This window comes from Rhineura floridana, chromosome 12 (genome assembly GCF_030035675.1).
Source record: "Rhineura floridana isolate rRhiFlo1 chromosome 12, rRhiFlo1.hap2, whole genome shotgun sequence".
Classification (NCBI taxonomy): domain Eukaryota; kingdom Metazoa; phylum Chordata; class Lepidosauria; order Squamata; family Rhineuridae; genus Rhineura; species Rhineura floridana.
In genome coordinates, this window is record NC_084491.1 from 37,859,592 (window position 1) to 37,880,968 (window position 21,377).

Genomic DNA, 21,377 nt, shown 5'->3' on the forward strand with positions numbered 1-21,377 from the left:
GCAGGATCAGAGTGCTTACCCATGAAACACCCAAGTGCCGCACTCGTCTGCTTTGGTGATGTAATTCTCAGGCAACAGTCCAGAGCATCCAGTCGCAAGAGAAGTACCATAAATCCAGCCTTCACTGGTAGTGATTTGCTCCACAGGAGACATAAAGATGAAGTCTCCCGGAACAAGCTCAAGCTCATCATCATTCTGTGGGGCGTATGGGTAGATCACCTGAAGCGTCTATGGGGGGAATAGAAGGGGAAAGCCTTCAGCCAACATCGATCGTATGCAAGAATATAGGAAACTGTGTATGTATGGATGTGAAAGTTGGACAGCGAAAAAACAGGGTAAGAGAAAAATCAACTAATTTGAAATGTGGTGTTGGAGGAGAGCTTTGCACATACCATGGACTGCGAAAAAGACAAATAATTGGGTGTTAGAACAAATTAAACCAGAACTATCACTAGAAGCTAAAATGATGAAACTGAGGTTATCATACTTTGGACACATCATGAGAAGACATGATTCACTAGAAAAGACAATAATGCTGGGGAAAAACAGAAGGGAGTAGAGAAAGAGGAAGGCCAAACAAGAGATGGATTGATTCCATAAAGGAAGCCACAGACTTGACTTTACAAGATCTGAACAGGGTGGTTCATGACAGATGCTCTTGGAGGTCACTGATTCATAGGGTCGCCATAAGTCATGATCGACTTGAAGGCACATAACAACAACAAAACTATGGAAGGGTATAGCTCAATGGTAGGACATCTGCCTTGCATGCAGAAGGTCCCGGGTTCAATCCCCGACAACTCCAGGTAAGGCTGGGAAATAAACTACTCAGCAATGGTCTAACTCAGTCTAAATCAGTTTCCTGCATTTCTGTGTCTTATACTGAGTTCAGAGTCAAATGACTGGTCCACTAGCTGAGTACTGTCTACACTGCCTAGCAGGGCCCCCTAGGGTTTCAGACAGGGGACATGCACAGTCCTACCTTGAGATGCTGGGGATTGAACCTGGGACCTTTTTATGCAAAGAATGTGCTCTGCCACTAGACTATGGCCCTTCCCCAACAAACCAGCAAGTGTGCTTTCCCAGAAGAGGCTGGGGTTGTGGAGCAGAGCCGCCCCTACTCCAATGGTGCCACTACAGCTTACTTGGAGGCACTGGGGCAAGGAAGGGCAGCAGTGAGGTCAGAGCTATGTGGATGCACCGGTGGAGGCAATCTGGAGCTCCCACAAATGTGTATCTGCCCAGCTGTAGCCTCCTCACAGGAGAGCAAAACAGACCCACCAATTATAAAAGCTCTTGTCGCTCAAGCATCCAGTACCATCCAGTTAAGTTACAGCAGCATCTGCATTGGAAAGGTGGCTCTGGGGCTTCACCCCAGGAAGGGTTTTGATGATGTTCACCACTCTTGGGGTGTGTGTGTTACCTATTATACATGCATTTTAATGTTCAATTTCCCCTTAGAGTCTTTGCAGGAACTGAATGTAAAATAGATAAAATGAAGGGAAAAAACAACACAACATATACATGAAATCCCCCCTGACTGCAGTGGCATGACATCAAGACACGTTGCTCCCAGAGGGGCTTGCTGCATTGATTTCACCATTGTGCTGCAGCAGCAGCAACAGGGGCTTCTTTTGTGAGCGAGCAGCTCTTAGGCAGGTGAAACAACCTTTTGAAGAAGACAGGCAGGCAGCCCTCAAACCACCTCATATGAAAACCTAGTGGAGGCTGGTAGTCCTTTAAGGAAAATAAGCCACTAAGCACACACACACCTGCCTTCTCTCCCCCTCCAGTCCTGGGGTTGGCCCTGGCTGTCAGCTTCAACCTCTTTCTTAGTCTCGGCATTGCTCTCATAGAACTCAGCAGGGGGGCAGATGGGGGCAAAACTAGAATGAGTTGGCTCTACTTCTCATTGGCTGAGGCTCACCTTATGTTGGGCTCCCTGCCTTCCACCCTACCAGTCCCAACAGGCATCCAGCCACCATTGTGTGAATCCATAACTGACTGGGGGAACCTGGCAATGCATGGATTCTGGAGTGAACTTCTGTCCCAATCCACACATTGGTCTGGGTAGATCAGCTGCATCCACTTCTGAATCACATCTCTCTGGATTCCTATCCCTGCTCCTGCCCAGTGTGGCCAACAGGGGCTGTCATATGGCTTTCCCAGTGCTCTGCTCTTCAGATTCCCTTGCCTGGAATCTAAGCGCCAAACCTGGTACACTTTAGCATGGAACATGCAGGATTTTTTTTTTTAAAAAAAATATGCATCTGCTATGCGTGTGTGGGAGGGGCTGATAATTAACAGGATCAAAGCAGTCACACAGAAAGAATCTAACCATTTCCTCCCTGTGCTGTGGTCCTGAGGAAAAATACCTCCTTTAAAAGCTAGTATTTGCATTTCAGGAAACCCCCTACTTGGCAGCAGTGGCAGATTTCTCCACAACCCTCCAAACCAAATGCCAGCTTCAGAAGAGGGATTTCCCTTCTTAAATTCTCCCTTCCATGCTTGCTCTGATCCTGCTAATGGAGGCAAGTGATGCAATTTGCATTTTGAAAAGTGCAAATTATTAGTATGTTCTAATTCTGCATGTTCGAAGTAAAGGGCTTAAGTGTCATTTGGCCCTAAGGCCAACAAATGGGAGACAGCAGCCAAGCTCCTCAAGGGGCCAACTCTGAAAAGGCCTCCAGTGCTGTTCACAAATGATAGTGGTGAGAAGTTCAAGAGCCCTTTGCTTAATACAATAAGCTCTTTAGTGAAAAACAGAGCTGGGGAACTTGTGGCCTTCTAGAAGTTACTGGACTCCAACTCCCATCACCCCCAGCTAGCTTTGCCATTGGGTCAGGGATTATGGAAGTTGTAGTCCACCAACATCTGGAGGGCCACAGATTTCCTATCTCTGTTATTTATTTTTTTTTAAAGTGGCTTTTTTGCCTGTGTCTCAAAGTGGGTGAGGTGCAGGACCATCAGGACCTATATTGGGACGGACAGATGCAAAGACCTTGAGAGCTAGATTTAACCATCCTGGACACAACCTGCCTCTGCCTACTTTATATCAAAGCAGACACAATCTTCCTCCTCATACAGCTCCCACCTCACAATCCCACCCTCACTATGTGCTTTGAATACAATGCGGCAACCTTCTTAAGAGCTTCAGCCCCCCGAGTGGGGAAAAAAGTTTTAATCAATGCCTCCTGGAGCCCCACGCTTACCTCATGATTAGCAAATCTAATATCACGAGAAAATATGGCAGCCACCCAGTCGCAGCCCAGCTTGACGTCTATGCTCTGAGCTAGCTTCTCAAGCGTGGCCAAGTGGTTGGCTTGGAAGTGGTAAGCCAGCGTCACATGGAGCTGCTTCTTATGGGGTTCCACGTGTACATCTGCAAAGAGGAAATCTGTGGTGAGTTGGGAGCCAATGGGACGGCAGATGAGCTGGACCAGAGCAAGGCCTGCCTAGGCTAGGTCTGACGGGGCAGATAATCCTGGGATCTTTTTTGTTTTTCAGTGCTTATTGAAGACTTTCTCTTTTTTTAAAAGCAAATCTGGTAAGCATTGGTGTCCATGGGATGGGGCAAGGGGATGTGGAAGAAAACAGAGCTTCCTGTGGTGTATAAATCCAGATCTTGCCAGAGGCACTTTATTAAACAAAGTAAAACAAAACCAAAGTAAAACAAGTGGCCGCTTGGAGAGAAATTCAGACAAGCATAAATCCAAAGTTCTCTGCCATAGACAATTTTCAGCTCACTCTTATAGCAAAATTTCTAAGGCGTACATAAAGCAGGTTTCTATCATCACATAATCATTTCTCAATTACTTGCAAAAAGAATGCCTGAGCTATGCACATGTGCCTATCTACTTGTGGTTTTCCAGAAGGTTGAGCATCAACAGTTTTCTTGGAACATTCTGAAACACACCCTGTACATGCTCTCTGCAGCATATTTCATGTCATTCTTCCCATCATTCTCTTCATGTCTGCAAGGTTCTGACTAAAGTTTGAGGTCCATAGAATATTAATTCCACAGGGATCACCCCCCCGATGACCCATAATCCCTAGATTCCCAGCTTTCATAAAAAGAGAGTATATAGCATTTGTAGAACCCGAGAGATGAGGCAAAATGTGCATGCACTATTCTTTTAATGTTTTGTTAGAAACTAGCCTGTTACCACATTTCAGGGTTTTACTCTCTCCCCCCCCCCCAAAAAAATCCTGTAGATGCCCATGCTTGTAAATACAGATTTAGTCCCAACCTGTACCTGTGTGAGTTTCAAAATTGTTTATAGACATGACATTGCTTTAATTGTTCATAGAATCATAGAGTTGGAAGGGGCCTTGTAGGCCATCGAGTCCAACCCCCTGCTCACAGCAGGAAATCCACAGCTAGAGCATCTCCCGCAGATAGCTGTCCAGCCTCTGCTTGAAGACATCCAGTGAAGGGGATCCCACCACCTCCCTCGGCAGTCGGTTCCATTGCCGAACCGCCCTTACTGTCAAGAAGTTCCTTCTAATGTCCAATCTGAATCTACGCTCCTGCAACTTAAAACCATTAGACCTAGTCCTACCCTCTGGGGCAGCAGAGAACAAATCTGTACCCTCCTCTATGTGACAGCCCTTCAGGTACTTAAGAGTGCAATCATGTCACCCCTCAGCCTTCTCTTCACTAGACTGAACATGCCAAGTTCCTTCAACCTTTCCTCATAAGACTTGTTCTCAATACCGGCTATCATCCTCGTCGCCCTCTTCATGTTTTCATCGTTATATTGTTTTGATGTGTTTTACAGAGAGCAAATCGCAAATGGAATGAAATAATTGCCCCATCTGTTTAAATCAGTTTTTTGCACTGCACAATTCAGAGAAGCATGAATTTTGAAGAGTTTCGGCCTGCATGTCGTTTAGGAAAGTGTGAATTAGGTATGTTTGTTTTGAAGTGTGAAATGAATCATGATTCTTTCCCCAACCCTACCATCACTGAAAGGGTTATTTACAGGCATCTTGAGATAGGTAGAGAATGCAGGAAGCACTAGCACCACAAGCCCAGAAAACACACACACATGCACGCACACACACACAGAAAGAGAGACTGCCAGAAAGGTTAAAGAACTGCCAAAATGTCAGCTTCCTTCTCAGGAGATAATGAATCAGAGGATGTATAGATTCTGTTTTTCTTTTGAACCAATGAGAATGGAAAAGATGATGCAGAGCACTGCAGGGCACCTCTCTCTGAGCTCAAGATGAAAGATCAGATCCCCGGGGATGTAAAAAAAAAAAAAAAAGGCCTACCTTCTTGGAACTGGTCGAGATATTTTGCATCTGGGAATACTCTCAAAAGTGTTGGAAAACAGAAGGAACCACATAGGACTTGTACAGAGACTGGAAGGCCCATCCTACAATCTGCTTATTTTGTGCTCCTACAGAATTGCGGCACGCAGATGCTGCCCTGCACCTAGACCACCCTAGGCAATCTGCTAAAATAGTACCTGCAGAGGGGAGCAGAGGACTCTAGCAAGTGAGCCAAGCTACATATTGAGAGCATGATGAAGGTGGGAGTAATTGTGATGTGGTAAGCGGCGGTAACGCAGCCGAAGCTCTGCTCATGGCCGGAGTTCGATTCCAACAGAAGGAGGAAGTCGAATCTCCAGTAAAAGGGGTCGAGGTCCACTCAGCATTCCATCCATCCGTGGTCGGTAAAATGAGTACCCGGCATATGCTGCGGGGTAAAGAAAGGCCGGGAAAGGAACTGGCAATCCCACCCCATATATATGGTCTGCCTAGTAAACGTCACAAGACGTCACCCTAAGAGTCGGAAACGACTCGTACAACAAGTGCGGGGACACCTTTACCTTTTTTTATCCTTGTGAGGTCAGAAAGATAAAAGATCAATCAAACCCTTTCTTGTGTTAGAAGGGCATATTATACAGCATGGAGTCTGGAGAATCTGTATCTAAAAGACTGTCTCCTCCTATAAGAAGCTGCCCAGCAATTCAGATCTTCTTCTGAGGCTCTCAGAAGTTAGGTGGGTGCAACCCAGTTGTGGAACTTTCTTCCTAGACCTCATCTAGTACCTTTGTTACTATCGTTTAGGACCCAGGCAAAGTCTGTCCAGTACAACTAAAACACAACAGGAGTGGCCAGCTGGGAGATGTGGGGCCGTAAACCTGCCTGCTGGCATTGATGTTGCTGCAGTGTCCCAGGACAGTGTGGGGGTGGCAGCAAAGACAAGGTGGCATGGACACACCAGCAGGAGCACTGGTATACTGCTGCCAGGAGGTCAGGTCCTCAGTTCTGCTTCTGCCTGCCAGCCACTCTGGCAACAGCCTGAGTTTAAATATCTGGGTATACAAAAACATGTTTACCCTGGTGCCAAAAGATTGTAAGTGTGAGGAACAAGCTCACAGTACTAGGGAGAACATTCTTTTTTTTTTTTACAATAATTTTTATTCAAATTTTCATAAAACATACAAAACAAAATCATAAAACATTCAAAGACAAAAAACAAAACAAAACAAAAATGATTAAACAAAAAAATAAAATGTTGACTTCCCATTTGTCGCAGATCAAATCAGTTGTAGGTCTACAATATATAACAATCCTGTCTCTTAAATTATATTATAAAATCACTTTCCTCTAGTAGTTATCTTAATTAATCATCAAATCTCATAAACATTACTTTATTCTTTCCACAAAAAGTCAAAGAGAGGTTTCAATTCTTTAAGAAATATATCTATCAATTTTTCTCCAAATAAACATGTTGATTGATCCATCTCATTAATAATAATAATAATCTTATTGTCATAACCATAGTCCAAATAAACATATCGATTAATCCATCTCATCAAAATCTGTTAGGTCCAATAATTTCAATAGCCATTATTCCATTATCCATATTAATTCCATCTTCCATCTTCAATAGTCCTGTTAAGTCCAGTAATTTCAGTGTCCAATCTTCCATTATCAGTATTCCATAATAATCTTGCTGTCATAGCCATAGTCATATAATAAGAGCTGATGGGAATTTCCTCTATCCCAAATATTTTCTTGCCATCAATTCTGAATAAGTTGCTGAAATATTGTTGTAAAGTCATATCTGTGTTCTTCTTTTTTACAAAATGCACTGGCTCATCTCTTGAGAGTTTTTCCATTGTCACATGGCTGCAGTTAATTCCATAGATTTTCTCTATATCAAGCTCCATCACGTCATTCCAGTCCAGAAGATTATCCAAGCCATTGATAACTTTATCTCTAATATCTTCATTAATTTCTTCAGAGATAACGTTAAATTCCAAATAGTAGATTTTATTTCCAATATCCATAAACTCCAGATCTTTTTCCAATTCCACATTTGTTCCAATCTCCAGGGCTTGTATCTTCCCTTTATTTTTTCTTTTCTCATCTCTGATCTCATTCTCCTCTCTCACAGGATCCCCTATTTCTTTAAGCTCCTGCGTCATTTTGTTCAGTTCAATTTTCAGCTCCTTACTGCCCTGTCGCAGGGTTTGTTTCGTTATCTCAATCTCATCCATTATTTTCTGAAACATAATTACTTCCAGATTCTCAGCCACTTTCTTGATTGCCATTTTTAAAACCATGAAAACAAAACAAAACAAAAATAAAGAAGAACCACTTCTTATTTCAGCAACAATTGGGTTAATATTCCAGGCTTGATGACATCACAGTATAAACAGAGCAGCCTGCCTTATCTCTCTATGTTCAAGGACACAAAACAAATTTAGTTCCCAGCATCAAAACAGTTAGTGGCGTCGTGAAGAAGCAGATTCGTCAAAATAAAATAGACCAAAAAGAGAATAGTCCCAGACAATATAATGTTCCTCGGAATAGAAATCCCTCTTCTGTTTATATCTTTAGAATGCACTTCCAGGACAGCTTTTTGCAATAGAAACAGAGATAAGCTGTTAATTTCATGAACAACAGAGAAGAGTTATAGCTCACCCAGAAGTTCTTTAAAGCTGATTCATTTGACAAATCTCTTTTTGCTGCAACAATTTAAACCAAGTAAAAAAAATAATAGAAAGAAGGGTGCTTGCCTGTTAGTCCGTTTTCTCTTTGAAGAAAAGATAAACGTATCGCATTAATCAGATAGAGCTTGTTCGGAAGTCCGTCCGGCATTGCTGGCTGGACCTTTTCTCATAAATTAATGAAATCCAGTCCTCCCAACAAAAACAGGCTTTTGAGGTTGATCTCTACGTTTCTCCCTGCCCGGGAGAAATTTCATCAGTCAAAAAAAAAATGTTCTGACTGATTTATATCTGAATAAGCTTCTTTTGAGGCGGGAGCCCGTCTCAAAAGCAGGCACAAGCGAAGTCACCCTTCCCGGAAGTCAGAACTAGGGAGACCATTCAACTGGTGGGTGCGAGCCCAGAAAGGGCCCTGCTCTCTGTTCACCACCACCCACCTGCTCCTCACACATGAATATATCCTGGAGAAGGTCTCACCACCTGATTTTAAAAGCAATATCTGGGGAACCTTTGACCCTCCAGATGTTGCTGAACTGCAACTCCCATCAGCCCCAGCAAGCATGGCCAACGGCCAGGGATGATGGGGGTTGTCATTCAGCAACATCTAGAGGGCCAAAGGTTGCCAGACCTGTCTTAGAGCACAGAGGGCTTCATACGGAAGCAGGCAGTCCCCGAAAAACCTTGGTCCAAGCTTTATTGGAGCTTTTCTAGCTTTGTCTTTTGCAGAGAAGAGTATGAAGGGCCACCAGTCCTCTTCGAAAGCCTCTTTGTTTTTCCTCTTTCCTTTTGCTAATCTTAATTTGATAGTCAATTTTTCTAACAGGGCAATTTTCCACACCTCTCGACGCCATCTGTCCAATATGAGACCTTCCAGAGTTTTCCAGACCCGTAAAATCACCGTTCTGGCAGCCACCAACAAGAAGCCAATCAATTTTCTAGCTTTGTAAGCCACCTGGGCGGCTTCTTTTTAAAGTCCAAAAGAAGGGACAGAATGCAACAATAATTTGAGTAAAACAACAACAACTATAAAATGGTAATTAAACAAATCCCATCATGACGTGAACACCCACCGGCTTTAGAAGTGGCTTCTGCAGCAAAATCTGCAGCAAATTTCTTGAGGACCTCAGCGCTGTCCTCTTTGACAAAGAGCCCAATGAAGTTGGACGAGGTGTAGAGCTCCAGGGGCAAAGGGGTGGGGAACTTGCACCTCCACCGCGTCACTGTAGCATGCAGAGCTTCACAGAGCGCATCCACTTTGCTGTCTTCGCACTGCCAAGAGACGGTGGTCAGATTAGAAGCCAAGATGACACTCCCAGCAGAATAAATTTACTTTAAGAAAGAAACAGAGAACCCAGAATTTTTGCATTTAGGAAAGTGACGGGGGAAATGCACTGAAATGCATTTTGCATTTGCCATGTGGGGAGGGGGATTCTTTAACATTCACCCCACTTTTTCTGTAGGAGTATTTGCAAAAAATAATTTCTAGACACACCTGATCTCAGGTGAACCCAGCACAGGAAAGTTGCATCCTGGTTGCTAGGGAAAAAGGAAGGGCAAACTATGGAGATTCCAAGGGCTAGAAAAAGAAAGAAAGAAACGGGAAAAGTGTACTAAAAGGGAGAGCAAAACAGTAGCTCTTTAGGATCCCAGTGATTCCTATTGCCTGGTGTCCAAACAACTTATTAATCAATCACAGCTCTGATTTCATTTATTAGCTAATAACACTGACAGGCAGAAGCAGCCAGGCTGGCTAATTTTGCACAAATAGCTTAAAAGGGTGCCTGCACATTTTGTTCCATAACTTTCTTTCTAGAGACAAACCTTGTTTAAAAAACTGAAAGCCCAGATTCAGGGCTACCTGCTGGGGACACCACTGAAGCCCTTTGTGGGAACCATGGTGCCCATGGGCAATGCGTTGGTGATCCCCCGTCTAACTTCTGCATAAGCTTTGTGCAAGCCAATCTGGACGAACGCTCAATGAACAGGTTGCTTGGAGGAGCCCTTTTAGCATCCCATGCACTTTGGCCCAAAGGCAGGCTGAGCGGCGCCTCCCTCCCGTCACTTTGCAGGCAGCATCACGTGTAATTCGGCCCTGACAATTCGACCGGACGCAGAAAAGGAGTGGGACGGCAAAAGAAAAAAAAAAGACACCCACTCACCATGAAGAATTGGCAGAGCGTGATGTGGGGAAAGATGTTGTGTGCTTTGTTCTTCCCACACAGCTGCTTTGACTGCTGCCAGAAGTCCGACAGCTTCTGCGCTAAGGGTCCGGTGGGACGCAGGTAGAGGACATACTCCCGAGGCAGGGGGTCATCAAGAAAGGGGTCGCATACGTGGGAAAAGAGCCTGGAAGCGGAAAACAGGAGAGATAAGTGGCAACTGCAGAAGAGTAGAAAAGAGCAAACGGGTCTGATCAAGGAATGCAATGGGAGAGGTTATTAATACAGAGGCTGTGATATCTTCTGCAAAAAAAAAAAAGGAAAGGAAAGGAAGGAAGAAAAGATCAGTCTGGAGTGAGAAAGCAACAGCCAAGCGCCTAGGAGCCTAGAAGTTAAGCCATTGGTCCATCTAGCTCAGTATTGTCTACACTAGGGGTAGCCAATGCTGTTGGACTACAACTCCCACTGTTCCTCTCCGTTGGCCATGCTGGCTGGGGCTGATAGGAGTTGGAGTCCAATGGCACCTGGAGGGCACCACTGGTCTACAGTGCCTGGTAGTAGCTCTCCAGGGTTTCAGACAGGAGGGAGTCTTTCCCAGCCGTACTCTGAGACGCCAGGGATTGAGCCTAGGACCTTCTGCACGCAAACCAGATGCTCGACCGCTGGACTACGCCCCTGCACAATGCACCAGAGCTCTCCAGATCTCTTGTCCCAAGGGCAGCTCTTTGTGATGCTTTGGAGGTGCCCCTGCCAGCTTCCTAGAACAGACTCCAGGGCAGCCGTTCCCAAGCAGTGTGCCTCCAGATGCTGTTGGACCACAACTCCCATCAGCCTCAGCCAGCGTTGCCAATGGTCAGGAAAGATGGGAATTGTGGTCCGACAACATCTGGAGGCACACTGGTTGGGAAAGGCTGCTCCAGGGGGTGTAATGGGAAAGGGGCACCGATGGTTCAGGAGCTCTGGGTTGTGGGTGAAAATCTCCCCCACACAGATGGAAGTTCTGCCCACAACTATTTGGATGCAGCTCTTGATGTGAGAGCAGACCGTGAGCCTCCATGTACTGCGACAGCATTTCAGTTCCCATGCGTTAGTACAATGGCAGGCTACCATACGCTCCCACAAGAGACAGCCCCCTATTTTCTGGAACATGCCTCTGGGAAATCAGCGTGTCTAAGCTTGTCCCTATTTTTGCCCTTAGGAAATGCCTTAACTCAGTGGTAGATCATCTGCTTTGCATGAAGAAGGTCCCCGGTTCAACCCCTGGCATCTCCAGATAGTGCGGGGAGAGGCCCCCTGCCTGAAAGCCTGGAGAGCCGCTGCCAGTCAGTGGAGACAATACTGAGCTAGATATACCAACTGTCCGACTCAGTGCAAGCCAGCTTCTTTTGTTCCTAATTGCTTCCATTCTCCAACTTCCATACGTGAAAGTGCCGTGTAGCACACAGCCCACTATCCCCAAAGGCTGGAGAAACTCACTGGGAACTGATGATAAAAGGCCTGGGATGGAGAACATGTGCCCCACCAGATAATGTTGGGCTACAACTCCCATCATCCCTGACCACTGGCCATGCTGGCTGGGGCTGATGAGAGCTGGGGTCCAGTGACATCTGGAGGGCCACAGGTTCCCCACCCCTGGTGTAACTAATAAAAATCCGCAGAGGTTACAGCAGAGATGGAGAACCTGTGGCCTTCCAGATATAGGACTCCAATTCCCATGAGCCTCAGCCAACATGGCGATAGTCAGGGATGATGGGAGTTGTAGTCCAATGGCACCTGGAGAGCCACAGGTACGCCATCCCTTGGTACCAAAACTATTGCAAACTGCTGAAAAAAGACTATAGGATTTGGATGGAGAACACATGACCCTTCAGATGATGTTGGACTATAGTTCCCATCATCTTGGCCATGCTTCCATGAGCAGCAATATCTGGAGGGCTACAGGTTCCTCATTGCTGTTGTAGGGCAATTCTGTCTTTCTAGACTAATCTCAAGACCAAAGCCTCTCTTGGCTTTTAAAACTACACAGGGCACACTATTGCAGGGTCAAGCAATGCCGCATATGCAAGAGGCTATTTAAGCGGAGGGTGGGGATCAATCTGTTGTACCTCCACCCTGCTTTGCAGATCCCACAAAGGTCTCTTCCATCTCTAAGATCACACAGGGAGACGGAATAGAGCGGAGCAGCCAATATGGCACCTTCCATATGTCGTTGGACTACAACTCCCAGCATCTCCATCCAGAAGGGCCAATGGTCACAGATAATGGCAGCTGTATTCCAACAACATCCAGAGAGCACCACATTGGCTACCCCTGGAACAGAGCCTTCAAGAATCTGTTAACGGGGACATCCATAGCTTGGATAACCATCTGTGTTATGAGGCCTGGGGTGTTACAAGGTCCTTATTTTCATCCGAGAAACATTGGAGGGAGGTTGCATTGGGAGAAGAGCTTGGGAAAGTTACTTTTTTGAACTACAACTCCCATCAGCCCAATCCAGTGGCCATGCTGGCTGGGGCTGATGGGAGTTGTAGTTTTAAAAAGTAACTTTTCCAAGCTCTGATTGGGAGTGCTGCAGCTCACTGGTAGAGCACATGGCTTTGCGTGCAGGAAGCCCCAGGTTCAATCTCCAGCATCTCCAGATAGGCTTGGGAAAGACCCCTGGCCTGAAATTCTGGAGAGTTCCTGCCAGTCAGTGTGGGCAGTGCAGAGCTAGATGGGCAATAATCTGAGGCAAGAGAGCTCGCTACATTCCTGTTAAAAGCCTGGGGAAAATACTTTCCACCAAAACAAATATGTAAAAATGAGATGTTGCAGAGTTTCGAATGTATTAATTCATACCAACCAGTCACATGCTGCTTGGACACTTCGGCCTCCTGTAGATGCCAGAGCTTTCTGTCTGCAGGAAGGGAAGGAAAGAAAGTCCCCTGTTAGTGCTCTTACAAGCACTAGATGGCAACCAAGGGGTGCGTCGTTGGCGTCTCTTTGCACAAGTTTGCAACAGCAACACACGCTAGTGAAAAGTTTGCCACTATAATCCCTTCCTTTTACCGGGATTGTCCTTTAGGTTTCTTTTCTTTTTTTAAAATCCCACCTGAATCCAATTTTGTCTCTGCAACAAAGAAAAGAGCACCAGAACTCGTGGACATTCAATTAAACTGAATGGCGGAAGATTCAGGACAGACAAAAGAAAGTGCTTCTTCACGCAGCGCAGAGTTAAACTATGGAATTCACTTCCACAAGGGGCAGTGGCGGCCACCGACTTGGATGGCTTTAAAAGAAGATCACACAAATTCATGGAGGGTTATAAGGCTGCCAGTGGCTACTAGCCATGATGGCTATGCTCTGCCATCATAGCCGGGAACAGTATGCTTCTGAAAACCAGTTGCCGGAAGTTGCAGGAGGGGAGAGTGCTCTTGCGCTCAGGTCCTCCTTGCAGGCTTCCCACGGAGGCATCTGGCTGGCCACTGTGAGAACAGGATGCTGGACTAGATGGGCCACTGGCCTGATCCAGCTGTAGGGCTCTTTCAATGAAATAACCATTTTCCCTTGGAAATTTTCTCTGTACCGAGAACCCTGAAGGGTGAGATGAGAAACTGGAGTCTCCATGGATACAACGTAACAGAAAATCTGTGGTCTTAAGTAAATAACCAGATCTTTCGTAGGCCCTGAACTCAAGACTGTGTGTGTGTGTGTGTGTGTGTTGTTTCTCCCTCCTGTGCACCCCCCCACATACCTCTGGAGAGTCCATATGCGCTCAGCGACAAACAGTTCACGCGTAAGACTGCAGCTGCTGCTTAATAGCAGTAAAAGCTTGTGCTGGTTGGACTCTTGCAACTGGGCAGGGAGGGGGCCCTTTGGGGAGTTCTGCCACCCTCGGAAGTTTGGGGTGGTGGTGGCCCGGGAGAGGGGAATTCTCTGAGGCAGCCCCTAAGCTGCAGAACTCTCTCCCCACCAAGGTACATCTGGCAACTTCACTGTACAATTTTCGGCGAATACTGAAGACGCACCTCTTTTTGCAAGTTTGTTTTGTATGCCATCTTTCAGGGCTGAGTGGGGGGTGTTGAACCTGGGTTTTCCTAGTCCCAGTCCAACCTTCTAACCACTACACCATACTGACGTTCTGATGATGTGGGGTGTTGCTGCGATTGGGATCCCACCCAAGAACCCCCAAAAGGTGGCAACACAAGAGGAAGGGCGGTCCAAATCAAGACTGCTGTGCTGGAAGGATGGGGCATCATTTTCCTCAATCAACCTCCCCATTGCCCCATGGGGGAGGCATAAAACACCCATATAGTACCCTGTATGTTTTGCCCAGTGAAACAAATCCCTGCTCTGCCCTGAAGCTCCCTGAGCGGCCACAGGCCCATCGTTCTCTCAGCCTAAGCTACCTCACAGGGTTGCTGTGCAGATTAAAACGGGACAGAGGTAGCAACTGTGTGCGCTACCCCAGTCCTGAGTTCCTTGGAGGAAGAGGAGAATTTAAAAAGTATGATAAATAAACATTTGCAATTGTGCGGGGTGGGGTGGGATATCAGTCACAAATATGGCACATGGAGGAGGATCAACCCCCCCTTGCTTTCTGTATCACAGTCCTGATAGAAATCAACTTCCCCAATGGCTTCTATTTCATTTAAGGGGGAACCCCCCCTCCGGAAGATCCTGTCCACAGTTCTTCTACTTCACATCTAGCTTCGGTGGAGGCTGGCCCATTAAGGCAAATGGGGGCTGCTCCACCAACCTCACTCTGCTCTCAGCCAGCCCCTACCAGCCGGCTCCTGACTTACAACCAGTCAGGCGGTGTCTGCATCTGTCACTGGCTCCACCTACGGTTGGGCTCCCTGCTTCCCGCCCTGCCAGTCCCAATGGGTACCAACCACACCGGTTTAGTTTGGCGCACAGTGGGGGGCGTGGACAAAATATGTCTCTGAGCACAGAGGCACATTGCAGCCCCTCCAAGATTTGCAAGAGCCTTTTCGAAGCCTCCCTACCGATGATCTTTTATTGATTTATTTTTAAACAAAACTGCTTCATATCTCGAGATTTCCACCATCACCACCTTTTTTTGGCTTATAACTATACAAACCAAAGCCATCCCTCACCCTCTCCCTCGGGTTATCTTTGGCATTGAGCATCTATCTGCATTAAACATTCATTTGTATCAAATACCTTCCTGGCATTATTATATGTCAGTAATTTTGTCACTGGGAGCAACCTGAGGGAAGAGAGGCAGGAGTTGGCTGATTATTCCTACGGCTTTCAGCAGCCACCCACTCCGGTCTCCCAGCACAGAGAGTTGAGAGTCAGACATGACAAAGCAGGAAAGACCTGCACCTCCAACCACCCCCCAGCTCTTGCTGACTCATGCCATTGAAAAAGAGAAGATTACTTGGGAAACACTTCCCAGAGCAGCTGATACACTGTGGACTGTGCCTGCTTTCTTGTGAGAAAAGAGCACTGGAGGCAGAGGGTAACAATTATTATCAGATTCCCAAGCCAAATCTGGGGGAGCAGGTAAGCACCTTTTGAAAGCACATCAGCCCCCCTCTGGCCCCAAGCAAATAGCAGCCTCTACCCAAAGGTTCCTGCTTCCCAGGCAGCAGTTGAGACTCCTGTCTCCTTCACTAGCTATATTCAAAATTGCCAAGCTGTTTTTTCCAGCTCCCATCCAAGTAGGGAGAGTGACAGCTGGCAGCCACCAGCCATCAATGCTCTTTTAAGCAAGTGTCTTTGAGCTGGCAATACCCACTGAGAAAGCATCTTTAGTTATTAGCTTAACAAAAGTGAAAGCATATGAAAATCCAGCCCAGTGATGAGAGAGGGATGGTTCTGTTCCCAAAGGCTTGTTGGGCCTCAGCACAATAGCTGAGGGGAGGACCGTTAGTATGCTCTGATCTCCACTGGAGAAAAGGACACGACATATCCACACACCCTCTGCCATTGTGTATCCTCTAGTCCAGTGGTTCCCAGCCTTTATGAGTACGAGACCTCTTTTATAAGATCAAAAAAAATCATGACCCTCCCAAGCTAATTGTAATTTTAGCCTCTGTTAATTGAAAAAATGGTGTGTGACAAAATCACATCTCCAAATATCCCTTTCCATAAAAAGCAGACAGGGAGGTGTTGCTTTCTTTTCTTAATGCAAAGGTCCAATCAAATTGGGAACCCCACCTCACCCGAAACACAGTCTGAAGATGTACAGTCCTGTCTCCCAACACCAGTGGGTTACGGTGTTGGTCTAAGATCCAGGTTCAAATCCCCACCCAGCTATGAAGCCCGCTGGGTGACCTTAAACCAGACACAGTCTCTCAGTCTGACCTATCTCACAGGGTTCGTGTAAAGATAAAATGGAAGACCATGTGACCATCTTGAACAACTTGGAGGAAAGGTGGGGTATAAATGCAATAGTAATTAAATAAATAAATACATTTCAGTGGCAGTATGTGGGCCCCAGCCTCAGCCAACCTGTGGAGCTTTTTAAGTAATAAACAACAACAACAACAACAGAAGCAGCCATGTAGTCATGGTGAGGATGCTAGATTTTGAAGACAAAAGGGTGGATAGACTGAGTAGGGGGTTAGTGCTTTTAGGCCTTGGGATGATCATCAGAACTGATCAGTTCAGTCATTTTAACAGCATTTGAATAACATGTGTTTTTAACTTGCTTATCTGTTTTTATGGGTTTTAATGGTTTAAATTTGTATACTTGTTTTTAATGTTTTTAATTGTTGTAAACTGCCCAGAAAGCTTCAGCTATGGGGCGGTATATAAACTCAATATATAAATAAATAAACTTGGTTAGTGTGCACTTGGAGACCGAAAGCAGAGCAGAAGAGATCAGTGCACACACACACACAAGCACACCTGCCCCTCCTGCAAGCATCTGCAGGCGTGCATGCATTTGGGCACATGGGGGGGAAGCCCTCAGCTGCCACAGCATCTTGGAGAGACAGATTGGGGGGGCAGAGTGTAGGTGGAAGAAAGGGGGGGATACTGGCACATGCCTCAGAGATGGGTGGAGAGCAAATCCTGAGCTTCCTCACTGCTCCTTGGCTCCGTCTGAGCTGAAGGCGAGATCTGAGTGGCCTCTCAAATAAGAATAATTTTTAAAAGGAGTTGGCAGTGAATCAGAAGCCAAGAAAGGCAGGCAGGCTGGCTCCCAGGAAGGAAGGGGAAAGCAGCCTTTCCTCACAGCCTTGCTTCTTTTTGCTTCACGAAAAGCCCTCTCCTCTCGTTCTGAGCAAGGGCGTCAGCAGCAGCGGCAGTGCGAGGAGATGGAAGTCAGTGATAGTAAACCCCTCTTCTTCTTTGCAGCTCTACCCTCAGCCTCCTTTGACATCTGCCACATGTTTTATAGGCAGATGCCTGCCTTTGGCGCACCTGAAAGATGCTCTGGCACTTCAGCCAAAGTCCTCCTCTCTCATTTGGAGCAAGGGGGAGGTGTCATCTGTGGCTGCAGTGGGGAGCAGACAGCATCCAGGTAGTGAAGACTTTTTGTAAAATAAATAAATAAATAATTCATTTCTTTACTGTTTGCAGCCTCTCTGGATTACTTCGCCGCCCTCCCGGGGGTCATGACCCCCAGGTTGGGAACCACTGCTCTAGCCATTTCAACACCACTTGCCCAAGGCAAGTGCCACTTTTTCAGTCCTATGCATAAATCCTTAACAGAAAAAAGGGCACATACCCTTTGTGCTATGTAACAGTCATGGTTATAGAAAGGTTTTCGCTTCCCATACATTCCATTATAAAGTAAGCAGCAACCACAAAGGATATCCATTCAATACAGAGGTGCATGTCAATAAATGTTAATGTATAATGGCAACAGGCCATTTACTTGAGAGGAAGTGATTGCAATAGGAAATGAGGCATTAGCTCTTAAGAAAAGCATCCAGACTCAATAGCTTCTCTGAATAATTGGTATGATTCTTTACTGGCATGCTTCTCCTGCCAAACTAATCTTATCTTGATTTTTGATTGGGTAACCTCCCTTGTAGACTGTGGGAATGCTGTGGACATAATATATCTCAACTTCAGCAAAGCTTTTGACAAAGTGCCCCATGATATTCTGATTAGCAAGCTAGTTAAATGTGGGCTGGATGGAACAACTATCAGGTGGATCCAGAGTTGGCTCCAGAATTGTACTCAAAGGGTGCTTATCAGTGGTTCCTTCTCAAACTGGGTGGAAGTAACGAGTGGGGTACCACAGGGCTTGGTCCTGGGCCCAGTGCTCTTCAACATTTTTAGTAACGACTTGGATGAGGAAGTACAGAGCATGCTTATCAAATTTGCAGATGATACAAAATTGGGGGACACAGCTAATACCATGGAAGACAGAAAAAAAATTCAAAGGGACCTTGATAGGCTGGAGCATTGGGCTGAAAACAACAGAATGAAATTCAACAGAGATAAATGCAAAGTTCTACACTTAGGAAAAAGAAACCAAATGCACAGTTATAAGATGGGGGATACTTGGCTCAGCAATGCAACATGTGAGAAGGATCTTGGAATTGTCGTTGATCACAAGCTGAATATGAGCCAACAGTACGATGTGGCTGCAAAAAAGGCAAATGCTATGTTAGGCTGCATTAACAGAAGCATAGTTTCCAAATCGCGTGAAGTACTAGTTCCCCTCTATTCAGCACTGGTTGGACTTCATCTTGAGTATTGCATCCAGTTCTGGTCTTCACACTTCAAGAAGGATGCAGACAAACTGGAACAGGTTCAGAGGAGGGCAACAGGGATGATCAGGGGACTGGAAACAAAGACCTATGAGGAGAGACTGAAATAACTTGGCATGTTTAGCCTTGAGAAGAGAAGACTGAGGGGAGATATGATAGCAATCTTTAAGTACATGAAAGGTTGTCACACAGAGGAGGGCCGAGATCTCGATTGTCCCAGAGTGCAGGACACGGAATAATGGGCTCAAGTTGCAAGAAGCCAGATTTTGAGTGAACATCAGGAAAACCTTCCTAACTGTTAGAGCCATACGACAATGGGACCAATTCCCTAGAGAGGTAGTGGGCTCTCTGACACTGGAGGCATTCAAGAGGCAGCTGGACAGCCATCTGTCGGGAATGCTTTGATTTGGATTCCTGCATTGAGCAGGGGGTTGGACTGGATGGCCTTGTAGGCCCCTTCCAACTCTACTATTCTATGATTCTATTCTATGACCTTTAAAAAGCAACTGGATCCCACCCAGGGATGGATAAATCCTTCAATTTTAGTTTCTCTCAATTTCTCACTTCTCCAGTCTGAAGTTCAGTTTATCACATTCTGCATCAGTTTATGAATTTTGTTTTAAAAGTCCTCATCAAAATTTGTCAGCATGTTAGTAAACATTTCTTGAAATATACATATTTTTGCAAGCAATTTTCCTAAAACAAGGCATTTTTGCATGCTATTTTCACTAATAGAAGCAATTTTATGGACATTTCCACCTAATATATAGACATCTGTACACATTTCTTTTTGTTTGGAGAACAGCATGTCAAAATTAAGAGTGTGAATTTTGAAGGACAGCTTGGTTCGCATAGTGCAGGAATGGGAAATGTTGCCCTCATATGTTGTTAGACTGCAACTTGCATCATTCCTAGCAAGTGGCAAAGGCATTCACCGCATTGGACAGTCTCCAACCGATAGCCATTTCAACGAAATGCATTTCATTGTGATGCGGCATCTTGATAGCTCCTGGCGGTTTAGTCATGCAGAACAATCAGAGTGATGTGCAAAAACACTGGGTCATATCCAGACGTAAATATGGTTAGAGTAGAGCAGCCTTCCCCAGCCTGGTGCCCTCTAAGGTTTTTGAGCTACAACTCCCATCAGCCCTAGCTAGCATGGCAAATGGTCAGGGATGGTGGGAGTTGTAGTCCAAGATATCTGGAAGATACCAGGTTGGGGAAGGCTGGAGCAGACTAACTTAGTTAACAACTAACTTAAGTCCCCTAACTTTTCAACTTTTTTTCTAAGCATGATTGAGTCTGGATCCAACCTGTTATATGGGTTGAGTGGCGCTTTTCAAGCTTTCACACCAGCATATAAAAAAATCTGTGTGCATGACGTTATGTGTGCTGTCAGGCTGCACTCAACTTTTGTATGCCAAAGCACTGCAGGCTGTGTGAATAACATATGTCATACTGGAGGCAGTTGTGAGGATTGCCCCCAAGGCACATCTACATATCTCTGGATCATATCCAGACATCACTGCTTTATTGCTGGGGAGGGCAAAAATGCGCACACCAGGGATGTAGTCATCCAGGCTCTCAGACCTCTTGCTTTTTTGGAAGCAGGGTCCCAATGTCTCCAGAATCCTATGAGTGAATCAGCATGAAAGGAGTGTGTGTTAGCCACTGAGTGTCAGGCCCAGGATGTGACTCAGGAACCAGACCAACGATTGTAGTTAATTCGTGTTTTATTAGGGTAATGTCCAAACAAAGACTGCGTTTTCTCATGAATCAATACAGGGATACAGGTCCTGTGGCATTGGGAGAAAGTTGACAGAGCAAGGGACTTCTTCCCGCCTGTTCTTTAAGAAGGGGCCAAACGGGCGCGCAATCTTTCGCTTCTCCTTAACTGCCCCTCAGGTACTGCCCACCTTCCCCCCCTTCTCTCCTGTCTTTTCAGCTGTCTGCGTGTGCGCAGTGAGGGGGGAAGCATCACCCCCTCCTCTTCTGAAGTTTCCGATTCCAGGATGGGGGATAGGGGAGGAGCTGATGGTAAACTGCCTTCCCGCTTTTCGGCTGTGAGCAGCCCTCCCTCTTCCCCCTCTTGCTCTGAGCCTGAAAGAGGGGGAGGCGTGAGAATGTCCAGGGAGGGCTCAGGCTCCCCGTTGCTAAGCGACCTTATCACTGGCAGTTCCTCTGTTTCGTCTTCGCTCCAAAGGGGGGAAGTTCCTCCCCCTTCCCTCTGCCATCCATCCGAATACTCTTCTCCCAACTCTCCGGGATCCAGCTCCCCGGGATTGGGACCCCAGCTCTGCCTTCCGACACTGAGAAGAGTCTTCTAACATGCTTCCTTGTCATTTCCTGCTAATTGGAGCCAATCAGAGTGAAAGGAGGTGAGTCAGCCACTGAGAAGACTCTTTTCAGTAGCTAACAGTCTCCTCTTGCAAGCTTATTGGCTCCTAGGGATGTCTCTAGTTGTGGGGGAAGAATTGACAAGGATCTAATTCTTGACTCAGCAGCAAAAAAAAAAAGGGGAGGGAGTGTGGTTGTAACTATCATGAAGGAACCCTGCACTTCTGAAT

At 46.0% G+C, this 21,377-nt stretch overlaps 1 protein-coding gene across 2 annotated transcripts in view; it reads right to left on the reverse strand.

Moving 5' to 3' along the window:
* The window catches only part of UBASH3B (ubiquitin associated and SH3 domain containing B), a 94,958-nt gene that overhangs the window by 16,603 nt on the left and 56,978 nt on the right, over nt 1-21,377 (reverse strand). The window contains exons 2-6 of one of the 2 annotated variants that reach the window (XM_061592838.1): nt 12,975-13,028; nt 10,133-10,319; nt 9,044-9,242; nt 3,213-3,382; nt 20-228 (exon numbers count right to left, since the gene is read on the reverse strand). In XM_061592838.1, coding sequence (XP_061448822.1) covers nt 20-228; nt 3,213-3,382; nt 9,044-9,242; nt 10,133-10,319; nt 12,975-13,028 — 819 coding nt within the window. The remainder of the gene's footprint in view (nt 1-19; nt 229-3,212; nt 3,383-9,043; nt 9,243-10,132; nt 10,320-12,974; nt 13,029-21,377) is intronic. The other variant, XM_061592839.1, reaches the window with a different exon arrangement.